This window comes from Coregonus clupeaformis, chromosome 37 (genome assembly GCF_020615455.1).
Source record: "Coregonus clupeaformis isolate EN_2021a chromosome 37, ASM2061545v1, whole genome shotgun sequence".
Lineage (NCBI taxonomy): Eukaryota > Metazoa > Chordata > Actinopteri > Salmoniformes > Salmonidae > Coregonus > Coregonus clupeaformis.
In genome coordinates this window covers 30,180,457-30,200,349 of record NC_059228.1, presented here as the reverse complement: position 1 = coordinate 30,200,349, position 19,893 = coordinate 30,180,457, and the positions used below count along the sequence as shown (strand labels likewise).

The following is a 19,893-nucleotide window of genomic DNA, read 5'->3' as shown; positions in this document are numbered from 1 at the left end:
CTCTCAAAGCTCAGTTGATTAGCATACCTTTGACTCAGGTTGATCAGAATAGATGCTCTATACCATATAAAGTCTGGCTACTGGAGATTATTTCCGCAAGGTTTAATTGAGAGATGCCTCTAGCAACAAGAGACAAGGGTTAAAATGATAATAATTAACTTTTGTATTATTGGCAATGTTCTCAAAATGTATTGAACAGTGAAATAATGATTGGCAATTGGTGACTAAAGCTGCCATTTATGGTTTATAAAAAGTAAAAACATTTTCTGGAAGAAAAAAAGCACCTTTGACAGCATACTTAATTTTGGATTAAATTGATTTAATTTTTTTACTGATGATTCACATTGAATCTCAAGAAACAAAATGTTGACATCTCAATTCAATGATCAAATTTTACATTTCATTAATTTAAGAGTCTGTAACAGCAGAGGAAATTATAAAAGGTCACTTAACTGACAGAATTCCTCATTTTGTGCAGAAATGGCATATCAAATAAATTCCCAGTTATTTTGCTGAAACAGAACATACGTTTGTAAAATGTCACTGTTGCTGTCAAGTAGTAAATAATGCTTATAAATAATATCAGCATGCAGATGGTTTTTACATCAAATGCATTGATATAAATGCCCTCATATCCATTCTCAGTTAGCTACTGAAACTGATAGATTATCACACAAACTGGTTTTATAATATTATACATCTTGATTTCTACCTAGCACACTACATAGTAGATAGAGCGAAAACAAAATGGATGTCAAAAGCAGGTTAACTATTATACAGTACTATACAACTCTCTTCTAACATGGTTTCTAGACCTGCCTCTCCTAAACTGCTTTAAATACACAGAATGGTGATGACATCAAGAAGTGACACATCCACTTAATACAAAAAAGAATGCATTGATCAGACTGGTATAAACATATCTGTAATGTGGACTAAAGTGATGAATCAAATAACTTTACAGTGGATACAACACCATTCCTCAACAAATCTGTGTACTCTTCATATAAAAAGTGAGAGTGCATTAACTGTAAATTGGCTTTGACTAATATTAAGAATGAATTGAAGACTTAATTGAATGGTTTTTGTGAAGTGTTTTGCAGTAGAAACACAAATATTTACAAAGGACCACATTTTGTGCTCAGGTACAGAAATAATTTCACATGACCTATCATCAGTTAATAAGTGTTTTTCATGAATGACATGTTCTAAGATATTATGTGTTAAATAGTTATATTTGAAGTATGCATAATTACATGAAGAGTACACTTAATATATCAATACAGTAAAAGATGAAGACAAAGTAAAGTTAAGTCAACTGGGAAATGTATACCAAGAAATATAATACAAACATGTAATAATAATATCCAGAGAAGATATTGTAAAACTAAAGAGTACTGCCATTGTGCAAATCAGTGAGAAAAAGCAGAAATTAAATGCACACAAACTTTCAAAGATGACCCTACAGTAAATGCACTAAGGTGAATGGTGTTTTGAATACATTGTAACAAAATAATGAATGATTCTTTGAATATGAATATAGCTACTATCTTCATAGGATTATTAGGCTTAATAAAGGACTGTGGGCTGTAATGTGACATATTTACTGGGGATGATGGACTCTCTTGTTTGAAAGATTTGAGGTGAACCAAATAATCTTATAATCAAATGAAAACCATCAAATGGCCTAATTACACATGTATTATGTGTCATTGCACGAAAGTGCTCCACTAAATAGACATGTATACATAATTATTTACATCCTTGGGAGGAAGGCCGCTTGTTTAGAACCTTTGTTAAACAATACAATAAGGCAACACTTTACATTCATTTGCATTTACAGTAATTACTTTAATACAGTAACAGCACTTGACTTCATCCACTCTTATTTAAGGCATGTGTTATAGGAGCTGTTAATCCAAATTCAGAATCAACTTCATGTTGTGAACAACAGGTGCAGAGTAAGCCTAGTTCTCAGGCAAACATTCCAACCAATTGGGTGAAGAGAAACAATTCAGATACATTTAATTGTTTGTTTTTTCAAATCTGAATTTTATAGTCTAAAATGGTTTGATTATTTTGCCTTTAAACTACATTTCTGTTACCAATTTGTGTCAGTAATACTAGAGTGGTCTCAATCTTTCCCCCTCACTGCCTGCCTAGGTCAATGTGGCCTTTATCAAATCTAAAGAACAACCACAATAACTGGCCCTGGTTTGCAATACACAATTTGGATATGAATATGGACTCTAGCAAAGCATTGTGTTGTATTCACCTCTTTCAATATTCAAATAATTATCTTATGTGCATTTTGATTTAAGGTGTGAGAAGGGTTAGAAGACAGTATGACATAAGGAATGCTTCTGTTTGTGTTAAACATAGTAAAAGGCACAAGATATCATAGTCGTTGAGAAGATGGACATATTGGCAGTTCAGTCTTCAAACTTTGTTTTCACACAAGAATGCAATGAAACTGTTGATACATTTTTGGAAGAGAAAATAATAAAATACCTTTACCCCAATTGCTCAAATCAACATTTGTTTCAAGATGTCAAAATGTCATAGGCGACCTAAATAAGCAATTAATTAGGTTTAAAATGAATCTAAACGTCTGTTACCAACTGTCCAAAAGCTTCAAAACTGGTCTTGTGCCTCCAGCCACAATCCTAAATAAAATACCTTCAAAAACAGGGGAGCTTTCTTTCATCACTATGAAAGCATAATGTTTTATGACAAGTTTAGATGAGCTGTTTAATGTCAGAATTTGACATAAATATTTGCCCACAATAAAAATCTACCTTCTTTATGGTTAATATCATAATTCAAGGGTGACAAACAGTTACCATAAAGCCCACCGATTCATACAGACAGGATAAACGTGTGTCGAAATTATTCCTGCTGAAATTAGCTACCCAATACGAGTCATGATGACTTGCATTTAGTGTGGCATTCCTCAGGAATCTTATTTCAGGGTAAAGAGATTATGGTACTCTGTCTCTTACAAACTGATATGAATCAGGTCATTCTAGAATACGCATTTAAAGCTGTCAGTATGACTGCATTGATGTATTATCTAAGACAGTCTAAAATGATAGAGGATCTATGTTGAGTAAAAACATTTTGGGAGAAAATGAGAGGCTCCCATGTCACATCAATATACTATCTATACAACAACATGGAGTGAGCGCTTTAAAAAGTGTGTGAACCCTCTCCTACTGTACAATACTTACTCTTACAGCATTGATATATGTTGAGTTTTACATCTCAGTACAAGAATGTGAATAAATGTAATATACAATGTCTATTAGACATGTATAAATGTATACCAACTTAAAGATGGTAATAAAGTTATTCCTTGGCGCAGGTCAGGCAACATAGCTACATAAACAGTATGTTATATGCCTGCAACACCCAGGATATTAGAGAAGGCAGTGAGTTTGATATCAGGAATCATCAAAAGCATTTCCCTTTGTTTTTTGGTTTGTATTGGAAACACATGAACACGGAGAGATTACATCTGTCTGTTCTGTGAGCTGCTCTGAATTCTTGAATCACAGTTGTTGGTGTCAAATAAAACACAGGAAATTGTACACTCTAAAAAGTGAATGTCTCGCTTTCACATAGTGAAGAAAGATAGATGAATATCAAGCATATATCTCAAAGAAATGCATCTGTATCGCTCTGTGGCTTTGATGGCTTTTCCAACCCGAGAAGCCTTCAACAAAGAACTGCAAAGGAAAGTGAAATCCTTTTGTTTCGGAGTCTTATTGAAGTCAGTCTGCTCACTGCTGCGACTGGAACCCCCCAACGTTACTGGCTCTGTGTTCAGCCGGCTGGAAAATCTTTGAGTAAAATGACAACCCCAGGTCGGGTCAAAACTCAAATATATCTCCAAATGCCTTCAAGTTTCCATTCTGCAGCTTTGTGCGAAACTTTGTTGAGCAGATCTCTTGAACCTCTACTACTTGGCCAGTTGGAAAGGATTTTGACCCTTTCAAAGAAAAAGAGGTTTGTGTCAAGGGATAACTCTTTCCATACTAGCAATCTACAGTAATGTATATGCTTTTTACCATTCATGTGTAGTTTATTGTATATGTCAGTTCAAAGAACTCACCTCAAACAGCACAATCCATGCTTTTTGGCACACACACACACATTTAGGTCACCACAAACCATAGCAGAGCAATGGAAATAACAGACTTCAATGCACACTTCACACAATTATGTGAAATGAAACATTAGCATGATACAACACTCATAAAATGCATCCCCAGATCCCCAACTCTGCATGGTATTCAATTCAAAATGATGCCATAAAAAAGTTATATGTTATTTTTAAAGCACACAACTGTACTGTATGTACTATTAAAAAACATATGTTTATTTCTGATTGTCATTTTGAACATATAAGGTCAACAAACATATAAATGTCAATTTGAACAGATTCTCAATGATTTCTCATGAACTTTGGGTTGAAATCTAACACAAGGAGAGCAAGGCAGGGGAACATGGCACACGTTAGTATGAGGTATAAGAACATGATGAAGACTTTATTGAAGGTGGTAATCGGACTCTCTCTTAATCTAGCTATACATTTCCAGGCAGAGCAGAACACAGAGCTTTTTTTACAATGAGCAGCGGCAATGGAGCAACTCTACTCCCGTCCCCTTCATCCATTTCATCAATACTGATTCATAAGCACAGATAGCAAGGGCGACGTAGGCTACTACCTCTTATAGCACAGCTGCAAATAACAAGTGTGGTATTTCTTAACAAGATCATTGTCCATTAATAGCTTTCTTCATATAAATAAATGGATGAGGTACACTGGGCGTAGAGGCAATGTGGCTGTTGCAGCAGCATGCCTTAAGGGTCAGCAGCAATATTTCAGTCATCCAAGAGAAAGCTTGTTTCATGGGTTTGTATCAATTTGATCAAGTTCTAACAAAAAGGCAAACAACTACGGTTAAAGAGAGCCTGATAGTCAAAAAGCAGGAGGAGGTGGCCCCTTAGATTTGGTTAAAAAAATTATTTACAGATAACTTGGAGAAATTGAGGCCAGGTTATACGTGAAGCTATACTGTAGCTTAGAATGGTTGGTCATTCTGGCTGTGAAACTACTCAGCCAGTGAAAGAGCAGCAAATGCTAAGTATTTGTTCTCTGTTTCAAAATTGCTGTTTTGCTTCGGTGAAAACAACTAAAGCTTCAAATGGTCAGGTAATCTTAGTTGAAACCTCCTTCATGAGATAAAATGTTTCCCTTTTAGAGACAGCGACAAAATGTGCTAGTGTGGCATGCTGGATATTCAGGATATGTTATGGGTTTATGATATCAGAACCCTAAACGGTTAAAAGAGGATGTGTTGAGAACAATGGGTATCTGTGTGCTAGTGATTAAAATGGCTATACTGTACAGTGCAGACAAAATACAGTGCTGTCTGTCACCATGACGTGAGTTGTGTACATATTTAGACCGGATCATTTGCAGGGCTGTAGGTTTTCATCATTTTGATCTCTACAAAGAGGGTTCAACTAAGATATTTAAAAAAGCCAACAGTTCATCTTTTCAGCCCCACATAATTCAGTGCAGCATGGTCACAACAAAACAAAACAACATGATACAATAAGTTAATAGGCAATATCTGTTCACATTATGCACAAATATCATGCATATGTAGCCACATTATAATTTCTTCCTTATCCAAACATGTTGACATAATGCATAGCTATAAAATCCAATACATAAACATTATTAGAAGTAATAAAAAATAAACACTGTACAAAGATCCTGGCATATTTTTATGATTTTCTTTTTTTTTCTCATCAGTATAAGAGAGCACATAAAAAGTACAAAAATAAATATTCTATGTACAATCACACATGCCACTCCGAAGTTATCGTTACTGCAAAGAGAAGGCAAAAAAACACACATTAGTTCATGCAATGTTAATTGAGCATACAATGAACATGAATACAACTAAGCACTTTTCTACAGTATTAATTAAGTAATGACAGATGATGTTGTTGATTATACTAGCATGGGGATAAAAAAAAAGGCAGAACTGCCAAGCACTTAATCAGCCCAAGATGCAGATAGTGTACATTCAGGATATTAACTCTTTCACTTACTTTATTCCAACACCCTGATACTGGTAAGCCATCATCCCCCTGAGGAAAGAAATAGAGGGAGTGAGTCATAAAGATACATTCTGAGGTAACACTTTACATTAAAGGGATAGTTCACCCTAATTACAAAATTACAGTTTGGTTTCCTTACCCTGTAAGCAGTCTATAGACAAAGTTTGACAGCAATCCATTCTTTGGTTTAGCTTCCCTGACACTGTTTCCACATGCTAACATTTGTGACTTGTTTCAGGAAACTAGGCATATGCCGCACGTCAGTACTTCACAGGAGAACATAAACATTATTTTTTTAATCAAAATGCGTTTTTTGTCAGAAATGCTTTCTGGAACATGTGAACTTTCATGTGCCTTAATAGCAAACTTGTATTCCATCCATAAATACAAATAAAATGGTTAAATTACAAGCCTAAGTTGGTTTAGCCACGGAAAAGGTCAGGAACCTTCCCACTAGCCATGATTGGCTGAAATAATGGATGGGCTGGACATGCCGGGAGATGAGTTTGGATTGGTCTGCCATGTAGCATGCTTCTGTCTGTAACGTGAGCTGTTCAGTATGTGTTGATAGTCCTTTCTACCTCGCCGTTTTTGAAAGATATACCATTAGCCATCAAGAACTACAAAAAAGTTTTGCTACTTTTCTCAACAACATTGATGCCCTGAATTTAGTAGGCGCTATCGACAGATCAGCTGTAAAAAGTGATGGGCTACTTTCTGCACACGCCACGGTCAGTGTGAACTGGAGTGACATGACACAACGCTGGCCAAACAAGATGTAGCTACAAACAAAACGGAGTTAAATGGTTCCAATCTGCCGTGAAGCATTCATCCATGTATACAGGTAAGAGTCTAGCTACATTTTCAGATAGAAGTTTCTAATTTTGTCAGAAAGTAATTTTTATTGCAAGTTAAAGCGTACTGTTAGTTAGCTAGCAAACGTTAGCTTGCTGGCTCGCTAGCTAACGTTACGTGTATGATCTGTGTAGTAATATTATTCTAATCAGATATCTATTTGTATTGCTAGTTATAGCCTAATGTTAGCTAGCTAACATTGAACCTAGTTTCTTAGCTTTAGCTACCTGCAGATTCATACTACAGCTATGACAATATTTGTATTGGTAGTAGCATGAGTTGAGATTATGCCGGTTCATTGTTTAGATAGCTAGCTAGCTACCTAGCTAGCTACATGTCTAAATAAAATACTCCACTTCGGCCGGGTTTTTACATGACCCATCAAATTAGCCAGGTGTGTCTGGGGGTGATTACGGCAATCTATTGTATTTCATGAACATGTGTACATTTCTAGACAATAGTGACCCATGCACTTAGCTAGATGTGGCTGGGGGGTGGTTATAGCATTTCCTTCACATGATCCATCAATTCAGACAAGGGTGTCGGGTAAGCGTCATCTAATAATTATAAAATATTTATAACATTTTTTATCTGGAAACTTTCTGTTTTTGATATTGCTACTATGCAAGTAACCATTTCAGTGTACCGTTTACACCTCCATGTATCCTGTGCATGTGACAAAAACTTCGATTTCATTTGATATAGCGTGTTTCCCACATGGCCTCAAATGTGAATCCTTAAAGAGAGATAAGGCTTAAGAGGGTGTGAATGATGCTGAATGGGTGTAGACAAAGAAGTGCTCTCCAGTAGGTGTACCAAAACATTCAAGGACCATTTTCTCAAAATTGGGGTTACAAGTTTATCAACTTTCAAAGCAGAATTACTTTCCCATTGTTCCTCAACTGCAGTGTATGATATACCATTTTGTAGTCTATACCTTTATCCAATATAAAAACATCATAAAAAAGTAATTGGCCCAATATTAACATTTTTCGCACATCATGTTCAAAATCTATAAGTGACTTTGGTGAGTTTCACAATACATTTTAGATACTTTCAGATGATTTGGACATGATGCGCGAAAAATGCTAATATTGGTCCGATGACTTGAATGGGATTTGTGCCACAAATGCTAAAACGTTAGCATGTGGGAACAGTGCCAGGGAATCTAAACCAAAGCATGGATTGCTGTCATACCTTGTCCATAGACTGCTTACAGGGTAAGGAAACCAATGTGTAATTTGGTCATTTGTGTGAACTATCCCTTTAAGTTGATCTGACACAGATACAGTGGCTTGCGAAAGTATTCACCCCCTTGGCATTTTTCCTATTTTGTTGCCTTACAACATGGAATTAAAATTGATTTTTGGGGGGGTTTGTATCATTTGATTTACACGACATGCCTACCACTTTAAAGATGCAAAATATTTTTTTGTGTGAAACAAACAAGAAATAAGACAAAAAAACAGAAAACTTGAGCGTGCATAACTATTCACCCCCCCCCAAAGTCAATACTTTGTAGAGCCACCTTTTGCAGCAATTACAGCTGCAAGTCTCTTAGCATATGTCTCTATAAGCTTGGCACATCTACCCCTAAGCCATAAGACTCCTGAACAGCTAATCATTGCTACCCAGACTATTTGCACTGCCCCCCCACCCCCACCCCACCTCTTTTACGCTGCTGCTACTCTATCTATTATTTATGCATAGTCACTTTAACTCTACCCACATGCACATACTACCTCAATTACCTCGACTAGCCGGTGCCCCCACACATTGACTCTGCACCAGTACCCCCCTTTATATAGCCTCCCTACTGTTATTTTATTTTACTGCTGCTCTTTAGTTATTTGCTTTTATTTTTTTTACTTAACATGTAAAAAAAAAAGTTGATTTGATTTGATTAGCCACTGGGATTTTTGGCCATTCTTCAAGGCAAAACTGCTCCAGCTCCTTCAAGTTGGATGGGTTCCGCTGGTGTACAACAAGCTTTAAGTCATAACACAGATTCTCAATTGGATTCCAAGACATTTAAATGTTTAAACCACTTGCGTGTTGCTTTAGCAGTATGCTTAGTGTCATTGTCCTGCTGGAAGGTGAACCTCCGTCCCAGTCTCAAATCTCTGGAAGACTGAAACAGGTTTCCCTGTATTTAGCGCCATCCATCATTCCTTCAATTCTGACCAGTTTCCCAGTCCCTGCAGATGAAAAACATCCCCACAGCATGATGCTGCCACCACCATGCTTCACTGTGGGGATGGTGTTCTCGGGGTGATGAGAGGTGTTGGGTTTGCGCCAGACATAGCGTTTTCCTTGATGGCTAAAAAGCTCAATTTTAGTCTCATCTGACCAGAGTACCTTCTTCCATATGTTTGGGGAGTCTCCCACATGCCTTTTGGCGAACACCAAATGTGTTTGCTTATTTTTGGCTTTTTTCTGGCCACTCTTCCGTAAAGCCCAGCTCTGTGGAGTATACGGCTTAAAGTGGTCCTATGGACAGATACTCCAATCTCCGCTGTGGAGCTTTGCAGCTCCTTCAGGGTTATCTTTGGTCACTTTGTTGCCTCTCTGATTAATGCCCTCCTTGCCTGGTACGTGATCTGTACTTCTCCACAACTTTGTCCCTGACTTGTTTGGAGAGCTCCTTGGTCTTCGTGGTGCCGCTTGCTTGGTGGTGCCCCTTGCTTAGTGGTGTTGCAGACTCTGGTGCCTTTCAGACCAGGTGTATATACTGAGATCATGTGACACTTAGATTGCACACATGTGGACTTTATTTAACTAATTATGTGACTTCTGAAGGTAATTGGTTGCACCAGATCTTATTTAGGGGCTTCATAGCAAAGGGGGTGAATACATATGCACGCACCACTTTTCCGTTATTAATTTTTTTGAATTTTTTGAAAGAAGTTATTTTTTTCATTTCACTTCACCAATTTGGACTATTTTGTGTATGTCCATTACATGAAATCCAAATAAGAATCCATTTAAATTACAGATTGTAATGCAACAAAACAGGAAAAAACGCCAAGGGGGATGAATACTTTTGCAAGGCACTGTATAAGTAACTTAATATAAAGTGTTACTCAAACTGCTAAAACTGTAGAATGTGACATACTGTATAGTATAACCATGCAAAACACAATGGAATTTACTGTTGAATAAAATTGCTTTGGTCAGGATAATACTATTGTGTGTGTATAATATTTATGCAATGTACTATGCATATTGTGTTAAAAAGCATCAACAACCAGCCAAGCAACTAGTGGTACAGTAGTAGATGTGTATTTGTGAAAATATGACTCCATAGTCATAGGGTTTAAACATAGCCACTGGGCTGTTATTTTCTTTCATCTGGCAACTTCTATGAATGAATCAAACCTTCCATTCCCCTTTTCATTTAAAAAAATACTATATATATATATATATATAGTACCAGTCAAAAGTTTGGATACACCTACTCATTCAAGGGTTTTTCTTATTTTTTAAAACTATTTTCTACATTGTAGAATAATAGTGAAGACATCACAACTATGAAATAACACATACGGAATCATGTAGTAACCAAAAAAGTGTTAAACAAATTAAAATATATTTTATATTTGAGATAGCCACCCTTTCCCTTGATGACAGCTTTGCACACTCTTGGCATTCTCTCAACCAGCTTCACCTGGAATGCTTTTCCAACAGTCTTGAAGGAGTTCCCACATATGCTGAGCACTTGTTTTTCCTTCACTTGCCTTTCCTTCACTCTGCCGTCCGACTCATCCCAAACCATCTCAATTGGGTTGAGGTTGGGGGATTGTGGAGGCCAGGTCATCTGATGCAGCACTCCATCACTCTCCTTCTTGGTCAAACAGCCCTTACACCGCCTGGATGTGTGTTGGGTCATTGTCCTGTTGAAAAACAGATGATAGTCCCACTAAGCCCAAACCATATGGGATGGCGTATCGCTGCAGAATGCTGTGGTAGCCATGCTGGTTAAGTGTGCCTTGAATTCACAGTGTGAAATAAATCACAGACAATTTGGACTCCAGACCAAAGGACAAATTTCCACTGGTCTAATGTCCATTGCTTGTTTTTCTTGGCCCAATCAGGTCTCTTCTTCTTATTGGTGTCCTTTAGTAGTGGTTTCTTTGCAGCAATTCAACCATGAAGGCCTGATTCACACAGTCCCCTCTGAACAGTTGATGTTGAGATGTGTCTGTGACTTGAACTCTGTGAAGCATTTATTTGGGCTGCAATTTCTGAGGCTGGTAACTCTAATGAACTTATCCTCTGCAGCAGAGTTAACTCTGGGTCTTCCATTCCTGTGGCCATCCTCATGAGAGCCAGTTTCATAGTAGCGCTTGATGGTTTTCGCGACTGCACACTTGAAGAAACTTTCCAAGTTCTTGAAATTATCCGGATTGACTGACCTTCATTTCTTAAAGTAATAATGGACTGTCGTTTCTCTTTGCTTATTTGAGCTGTTCTTGACATAATATGGACATGGTCTTTTACCAAATAGAGTTATCTTCTGTATACCCCCCTACCTTGTCACAACACAACTGATTGGCTCAAACGCATTAACGCATAAATTCCACAAGTTAACTTTTAAAAAGGCACACCTGTTAATTGAAATGCATTCCAGGTGACTACCTCATGAAGCTGGTTGAGAGAATGCCAAGAGTGTGCAAAGCTGTTATCAAGGCAAAGGGTGGATATTTGAAGAATCTCAAATATAAAATATATTTTGATTTGTTTAACACTTTTTTGGTTACTACATGATTTCATATGTGTTATTTCATAGTTTTGATGTCTTCACTATTATTCTACAATGTAAGAAATAGTAAAAATAAAGAAAAACCCTTGAATTAGTAGGTGTGTCCAAACTTTTGACTGGTAATGTATATATTTAAAGAAATCACAAACAAAACAGGGTTCAACTAAAATCAATGAGGAGGCCCTGTTTTTTTTCCAAAAAAATCTTTCCCAATGCAGTTCTGTTGTCCAAAATGGTAAAGGATAAGGTGGGAAAAAAGGTGCCATAAGAGTGGTAGTGAAGGAGACAGGGATACAAATAAGAAAAGTAAGGCTATTAACTTTGAAGAGTCTTTGAAAAAAAATAGCTTGATCAAGAGCTTCAAGTGTGCCCATGCTACTTAATAAATGCATTGCTCTTCTCAAATCAAATCAAATATTTGTCACATGCTTTGTAAACAACAGGTATGGACTAACAGTGAAATGCTTAATTACGGGCCCTTCCCAACAATGCAGAAAGAAAGAAAATAGAGAAATAATAGAAAAGTAAAACACGTAATAATAAAAGCAATAATAATAATTGAAATTAAAAAATAAATAAATGATTAACGATAACTTGGCTATATACAAGGTGTACCAGTACTGAGTCGATGTGCAGGGTGCGAGGTAATTGAGGTAGATATTTACATATAACTAGGAATAAAGTGACAGATAGTAAACAGTAGCAGCAAATCAAAATACATTTTATTTTATTGGTCGCGTACACATATTTTGCAGATGTTATTGCAGGTGCAGCGAAATGCTTATGTTTCTAGTTCCAACAGTGCAGTAATACCTAACAATACAAAACAATACACAGAAATCCAAAAGATTTAAAGAAAGCAATTTAAAAATATCAGAACGAGTAATGTCAGAGTCCGGAATATAAATATACAGTGGGGAAAAAAAGTATTTAGTCAGCCACTGTCACGATCGTCATTTGAAGAAACGGGTCAAGGCGCAGCGTGGAATGCGAACATACTTTTATTAAATATTCACCACACGAACAAAAACAACAAAACGATACGTGAAGTCCTTGGGTACATACACAAACCATACACGGAACAAGATCCCACAAACACAACTGCCCAAACGGCTGCCTAAGTATGGTTCCCAATCAGAGACAACAAGCAACAGCTGATTCACGTTGCCTCTGTTTGAGAACCACCCCGGCCAACATAGAAACACATGAACTAGAAACTGAAACATATAACACAAAACATAGACACTACACACCCTGGCTCAACATAAAAGAGTCCCTAGAGCCAGGGCGTGACAGCCACCAATTGTGCAAGTTCTCCCACTTAAAAAGATGAGAGAGGCCTGTAATTTTCATCATAGGTACACGTCAACTATGACAGACAAAATGAGAAAAAAAATATCCAGAAAATCACATTGTAGGATATTTAATGAATTTATTTGCAAATTATGGTGGAAAATAAGTATTTGGTCAATAACAAATGTTTCTCAATACTTTGTTATATACCCTTTGTTGGCATTGACACAGGTCAAACGTTTTCTGGAAGTCTTCACAAGGTTTTCACACACTGTTGCTGGTATTTTGGCCCATTCCTCCATGCAGATCTCCTCTAGAGCAGTGATGTTTTGGGGCTGTCGCTGGGCAACACAGACTTTCAACTCCCTCCAAAGATTTTCTATGGGGTTGAGATCTGGAACTGGCTAGGCCACTCCAGGACCTTGAAATGCTTCTTACGAAGCCACTCCTTCGTTGCCCGGGTGGTGTGTTTGGGATCATTGTCATGCTGAAAGACCCAGCCACGTTTCATCTTCAATGCCCTTGCTGATGGAAGGAGGTTTTCACTCAAAATCTCACGATACATGGCCCCATTCATTCTTTCCTTTACACGGATCAGTCGTCCTGGTCCCTTTGCAGAAAAACAGCCCCAAAGCATGATGTTTCCACCCCCATGCTTCACAGTAGGTATGGTGTTCTTTGGATGCAACTCAGCATTCTTTGTCCTCCAAACACGACGAGTTGAGTTTTTACCAAAAAGTTATATTTTGGTTTCATCTGACCATATGACATTCTCCCAATCCTCTTCTGGATCATCCAAATGCACTCTAGCAAACTTCAGACGGGCCTGGACATGTACTGGCTTAAGCAGGGGGACACGTCTCGCACTGCAGGATTTGAGTCCCTGGCGGCGTAGTGTGTTACTGATGGTAGGCTTTGTTACTTTGGTCCCAGCTCTCTGCAGGTCATTCACTAGGTCCCCCCGAGTGGTTCTGGGATTTTGCTCACCGTTCTTGTGATCATTTTGACCCCACGGGGTGAGATCTTGCGTGGAGCCCCAGATCGAGGGGAGATTATCAGTGGTCTTGTATGTCTTCCATTTCCTAATAATTGCTCCCACAGTTGATTTCTTCAAACCAAGCTGCTTACCTATTGCAGATTCAGTCTTCCCAGCCTGGTGCAGGTCTACAATTTTGTTTCTGGTGTCCTTTGACAGCTCTTTGGTCTTGGCCATAGTGGAGTTTGGAGTGTGACTGTTTGAGGTTGTGGACAGGTGTCTTTTATACTGATAACAAGTTTAAACAGGTGCCATTAATACAGGTAACGAGTGGAGGACAGAGGAGCCTCTTAAAGAAGAAGTTACAGTTCTGTGAGAGCCAGAAATCTTGCTTGTTTGTAGGTGACCAAATACTTATTTTCCACCATAATTTGCAAATAAATTCATAAAAAATCCTACATTGTGATTTTCTGGATTTTTTTTCCTCAATTTGTCTGTCATAGTTGACGTGTACCTATTATGAAAATTACAGGCCTCTCTCATCTTTTTAAGTGGGAGAACTTGCACAATTGGTGGCTGACTAAATACTTTTTTCCCCCCACTGTATATGATGGTGTTTATATACAGTATGGACAGTATATGAATAGAAAAGGTGTGTACAGCAGTAGTTATATAGGATGAGCCTTGACTACAATACAGTATATACATATGAAGTGGGTAAAACAGTGTGTAAACATGATTAAAGTGACCAGTGTTCAATGACTATGTACATAGGGCAGCAGTCTCTAAGGTGCAGGGTAGAGTACCGGGTGGTAGCTGGCTAGTAACATTGACTAAGATTAGGGCAGGGTACTGGGTGGAGGCCGGCTAGTGGTGACTATTTAAACAGTTTAATGGCCTGAAGATAGAAGCTGTTTTTCAGTTTCTCTGTCCCAGTTTTGATGCACCTGTACTGTTTCCGCCTTCTAGATGGTAGCGTGGTGAACAGGCCGTGGTTCAGGTGACTGAGGTCCATCTTTTTGGCCTTCCTGTGACACCGGGTGCTGTAGATGTCCTGGAGGGCAAGCAGTGTGCCCCTGGTGATGCATTGGGCTGACTGTACCACCTTCTGGAGTGCCCTGCGGTTGTGGACGTTGCAATTGCTGTACCAGGCAGTAATACAGCCCGACAGGATGCTCTCAGCAGTGCATCTGTAGAAGTTTGTGAGGGTCTTAGGGGCCAAGACGAATTTCTTCAGCCTCCTGAGGTTGAAGAGGCGCTGGTGCGACTTCTTCACCACACTTTCTGTGTGGATAGACCATTTCAGGTTGTCAGTGAAGTGCACGCCGAGGAACTTGAGAGCTTTTCACCCTCTCCCCTTCTCCCCATCAATGTGGATGGGGGCGTGCTCTCTCTGCTGTTTCCTGACATTCACTGTTGTGATAGTCATTTAGTTCAGTTACTTTTGTTTTCTTGGGTACAGGAACAATGGTGGACATCTTGAAGCAAGTGGGGACAACAGACTGGGATAGGGAGAGATTTAATATGTCCGTAAACACTACAGCCAGCTGATCTGGACATGCTCTGAGGACACGGCTTGGGATGCCGTCTGGGCAGGCAGCCTTGCGAGGGTTAACATGCTTAAATGTCTTGCTCACGTCGGCCACGGAGAACGCGAGCTCACAGTCGGCGGCGGAACTGTGTTTTCCTCGAAGCAAGCGAAGAAGGTGTTTAGCTTATCCGGGATCAAGGTGATAGTCTCCGCGACGTGGCTAGCTTTGTATGCATATGTGATGAGTAAAAAAAGTTAATGCAAAAAGGGTCAATGCAGATATCCCTCGTAGCTATTTGGCTAACTATTTAATTAACTATTTAGCAGTCTTATGGCTTGGGGGTAGAAGCTGTACAGGGTCCTACCAGGGTTGGTTCCAGACTTGGTGCATCGGTACCGCTTGCCTTGCGGTAGGAGAGAGAACAGTCTATGATGTGGCTGGAGTCTTTGACAATTTTTAGGGCCTTCCTCTGACACCGCCTGGTATAGAGGTCCTGGATGGCAGGGAACTTGGCCCCAGTGATGTACTGGGCCGTACGTACTACCCTCTGTAGCGCTTTGCGGTCGGATGCCAAGCAGTTGCCATACCAAGCAGTGATGCAGCCAGTCAAGATGCTCTCAATGGTGCAGCCGTATAACCTTTAGCTGATCTGAGGGCCCATGCCAACTATTTTCAGCCTCCTGAGGGGGAAGAGGTGTTGTCGTGCCCTCTTCATGACTGTGTCGGTTTGTTTGGATCATAATAGATTCTTAGTGAACACCGAGGAACTTGAAGCTCTCAACCCACTCCACTACAGCTCCGTCAATGTGAAATGGGGCGTGCTCGGCTCTCCGTTTCCTGTAGTCCACAATCAGCTCCTTTGTCTTGCTGATGTTGAGGGAGAGGTTGTTGTCCTGGCACCACACTGCCAGGTCTCCGACCTCGTCCCTATAGGCTGTCTCATCGTCATCGGTGATCAGGCCTACCACCGTCATGTCGTCGGCAAACTTAATGATGGTGTTGGAGTAGTGCACGGCCACGCAGTCGTGAGTGAACAGGGAGTACAGGAGGGGACTAAGCACGCACCCCTGAGGGGCCACCGTGTTGAGGGCCAGCATGGCAGATGTGTTGTTGCCTACCCCCACCACCTGGGGGGGCCCGTCAGGAAGTCCAGGATCCAGTTGCAGAGGGAGGTGTTCAGTCCCAGGGTCCTTAGCTTAGTGATGAGCTTCGAGGGCACTATGGTGTTGAACACTGAGCTGTAGTCAATGAACAGCATTCTCACGTAGGTGTTCCTTTTGTGCAAGTGGGAAAGGGCATTGTGGAGTGCAATAGAGATCGCGTCATCTGAGGATCTGTTGGGGCAGTATGCAAATTGGAGTGGGTCCAAGGTGTCTGGGATGATGGTGTTGATGTGTGGCATAACCAGCCTTTCAAAGCAGTTCATGGCTACAGATATGAGTGCTACGGGGCGATAGTCATTTAGACAGGTTACCTTGGCGTTCTTGGGCACAAGGACTATGGTGGTCTGCTTGAAACATGTAGGTATTACAGACTGGGTCAGGAAGAGGTTGAAAATGTCAGTGAATAAAAATGATAGCTCGTCTTGTAGGCTCACGACACTGGGCAGCTCGCGGCTAGGTTTCCCTTTGTAATCCGTGATAGTTTGCAAGCCTTGCCACATTCGACGAGTAACAGCCTGTGTAGTAGGATTTGATCTTAGTCCTGTATTGATGGTTCGTCAGAGGGCGTAGTGGGATTTCTTATAAGCGTCCGGGTTAGTGTCCCGCACCTTGAAAGCGGCAGCTCTAGCCTTTAGCTCAGTGCGGATGCTGCCTATAATCCATGGCTTCTGGTTGGGATATGTTCATACGTTCACTGTGGAGATGATGTCGTCAATGCACTTATTAATGAAGCCGGTGACTGATGTGGTAAACTCAATGCCATTGGATGAATCCCGGAACGTATTCCAGTCTGTGCTAGAGAAACAGTCTTGTAGGTTAGCATCTGCTTAATCTGACCACTTCCATGTTTAGCGCATCAATGGTACTTCCTGTTTGAGTTTTTGCTTGTAAGCAGGAATCAGGAGGATTGAGTTATGGTCAGATTTGCCAAATGGAGGGTGAGGGAGAGCTTTGTATGCGTCTCTGAGTGTGGAGTAAAGGTGATCTAGAGTTTTTTTCGCCATGTAGTTGCACAGGTGACATGCTGGTAGAAATGAGGTAAAACAGATTTCAGTTTTCCTGCATTAAAATCACAGGCCACTAGGAGCGCCACCTCTGGATGAGCATTTTTTTGTTTGCCCATGGCCCTATACAGCTCGTTGAGTGTGGTCTTAGTGCCAGCATCAGTTTGTGGTGGTAAATAAACAGCTATGGAAAATATAGATTAAAACTCTCTTGGTAAATAGTAAGGTCTCCAGTTTATCATGAGGTATTCTAACTCAGGCGAGCAGAATCTCGAGATTTCCTTAATATTAGAGATCACGCACCAGCTGTTGTTAACAAAGAGACACACACTACCCCCCTTGATCTTACCCGACATGGCTGTTCTGTCCTGCCGATGCATAGAAAAACCAGCTAGATGTGTATTATCCATGTTCTTGCCAAATTTCCCAGAAACATAGAATATTACAATTCTTCAGGTCTTGTTGATAGGATACTCGAACGGAGCTCATCCAGTTTGTTCTCCAGTGACATTTTCCAATAGAACAGAGGGTAGAGGAGGTTTATTTACTCTCCGTCGTAGCTTCATCAGGGTGCCCGCACGTCGGCCTCTATATCGCAGTCTCTTTCTCTTCCGAGTGTCGGGGATTAGGGCCTGGTCTGGGGTAAGCAGTATGTCCTCCGCTGCCGACTCGTTGAAGGAGAAATCTTCATCCAAATCGAGGTTAGTGATCGCTGTTCTGATGTCCAGAAGCTTTTTTCGGTCATAGGAAACGATGGCGGAAACATTATGTACCAAAAAAGTTAAGATCAGCGCAAAACCTCAAAATAGCAGAATTGGTAAAGAACCCGTAAAACAGACTTTATTTGTAAAAAAAATGTACATAACTAACTGTACTATTGTGTTAGTTCAATGTTATGCTCAGGCAGCCCTGTTATATTAGCTGTTACTTATGCCTAAAGTGAATAAGAAAATGAATTGAATTGTTAGGGGGTGGTTAGGGAAGCCAAAGCATGCTGGATAGGGAAGGGAGAGCGGAAGCATACCACAGGACAAGGGGCATCCAGCCCGTCCAGGCCAGGTAGGCCTGGTTCACCCTTTTCTCCTTTAAAGCCTCGGAAACCCTGTTCGTGAAATCAACCTTGTAAACATCTGCACATTGCCCCTCCTTTAGCAGCAGTACCCCCTGCTGGCCGATGGGAGGACCTGCTGCCGCTCCGTTAGCAGACCGAAGCCTGTAGCTACAGACACACCTAAACATGCAGGCGGCCTGGGACTGACAGGAACAGACTCACTGGAGTAAGTGGGCCATGTTTCTGTTAGTCTTAACCCTGAAAAGAAAACCGCCTTAGATGGTTCATGGTCCCTGATCCTGGGGTGATTATTCTAATAATTAACTAATAATCATCCAGTCATTCAATGAATACCAAATCATTATCACTACTGCAGTTTGTATCTCTGGACTAATACTGTAGAGGACGCTTGGACCAAAACCACTTCAGGGTCTATTAGAGTCGGTTAAGAGGCAAAAGGAAGTCAGGATCAGAATCCAGAGACTCCTGGTTGTCAGTGCAGGTGATGTGATATTCTGAGGGTCGCTCCTTCCTTTTGCCTCCTGGCTGCACATTGAACGCAGGACATACCAACGGACAGGGGGCATCTAATCCGGGTGCTCCTTGGTCCCCCTTATCCCCTTTGGTTCCCCTGTTGCCTTTCTTGCCCCTCTCTCCCTGCAAACAACAGTGCATTACAAGAGACAGGCTTTTAGTTCCTCCTGGCTGGCTCGCCCACACGGTAAGCAAATATGTTTGCTTTTTGAAATCATGAAGCTTGAATTCTTACCTAAGTAATTTAGACATTTTACAGATATTGAAAGACCATAAAAGTAAGGATGATGTGCTTTTTTGGGCTTACGAAGAAGAGTACTGAAGTTTAAGAATTTAGTGGTGGGGAAAGTAAGTGGAGGGAGTTAGGGAGTAGGGATACAGGCCAATGCTATTGGTGAGCGGGTTCCTTTAGTGCCTAAGGTAATATTCACAGACTTGTTGCAGGGATGGAAACATTTCATTGGTTCATCAACTACTATAGCATATTATAAGGGTATCACTAGCCCTAACACAACATAACATGCATGAGCCATACAGTACCACAACAATATCTTAATTGTCATATCATATTTATAAAGCAGGCTA

General features: G+C 40.2%; 1 protein-coding gene across 5 annotated transcripts in view; it reads right to left on the bottom strand.

Moving 5' to 3' along the window:
• Window positions 1-298: 298 nt before the first annotated feature.
• The window catches only part of LOC121553480 (collagen alpha-1(XIII) chain), a 125,740-nt gene continuing 106,145 nt past the window's right edge, over window positions 299-19,893 (bottom strand). For all 5 annotated transcript variants that reach the window (XM_041866607.2, XM_041866608.2, XM_041866609.2 and 2 more), the window contains 3 exons: window positions 19,345-19,431; window positions 6,130-6,168; window positions 299-3,991 (listed from right to left, as the gene is read on the bottom strand). In XM_041866607.2, the coding sequence (XP_041722541.1) occupies window positions 3,962-3,991; window positions 6,130-6,168; window positions 19,345-19,431 (156 nt within the window). In that variant the 3' untranslated portion in view covers window positions 299-3,961. The remainder of the gene's footprint in view (window positions 3,992-6,129; window positions 6,169-19,344; window positions 19,432-19,893) is intronic.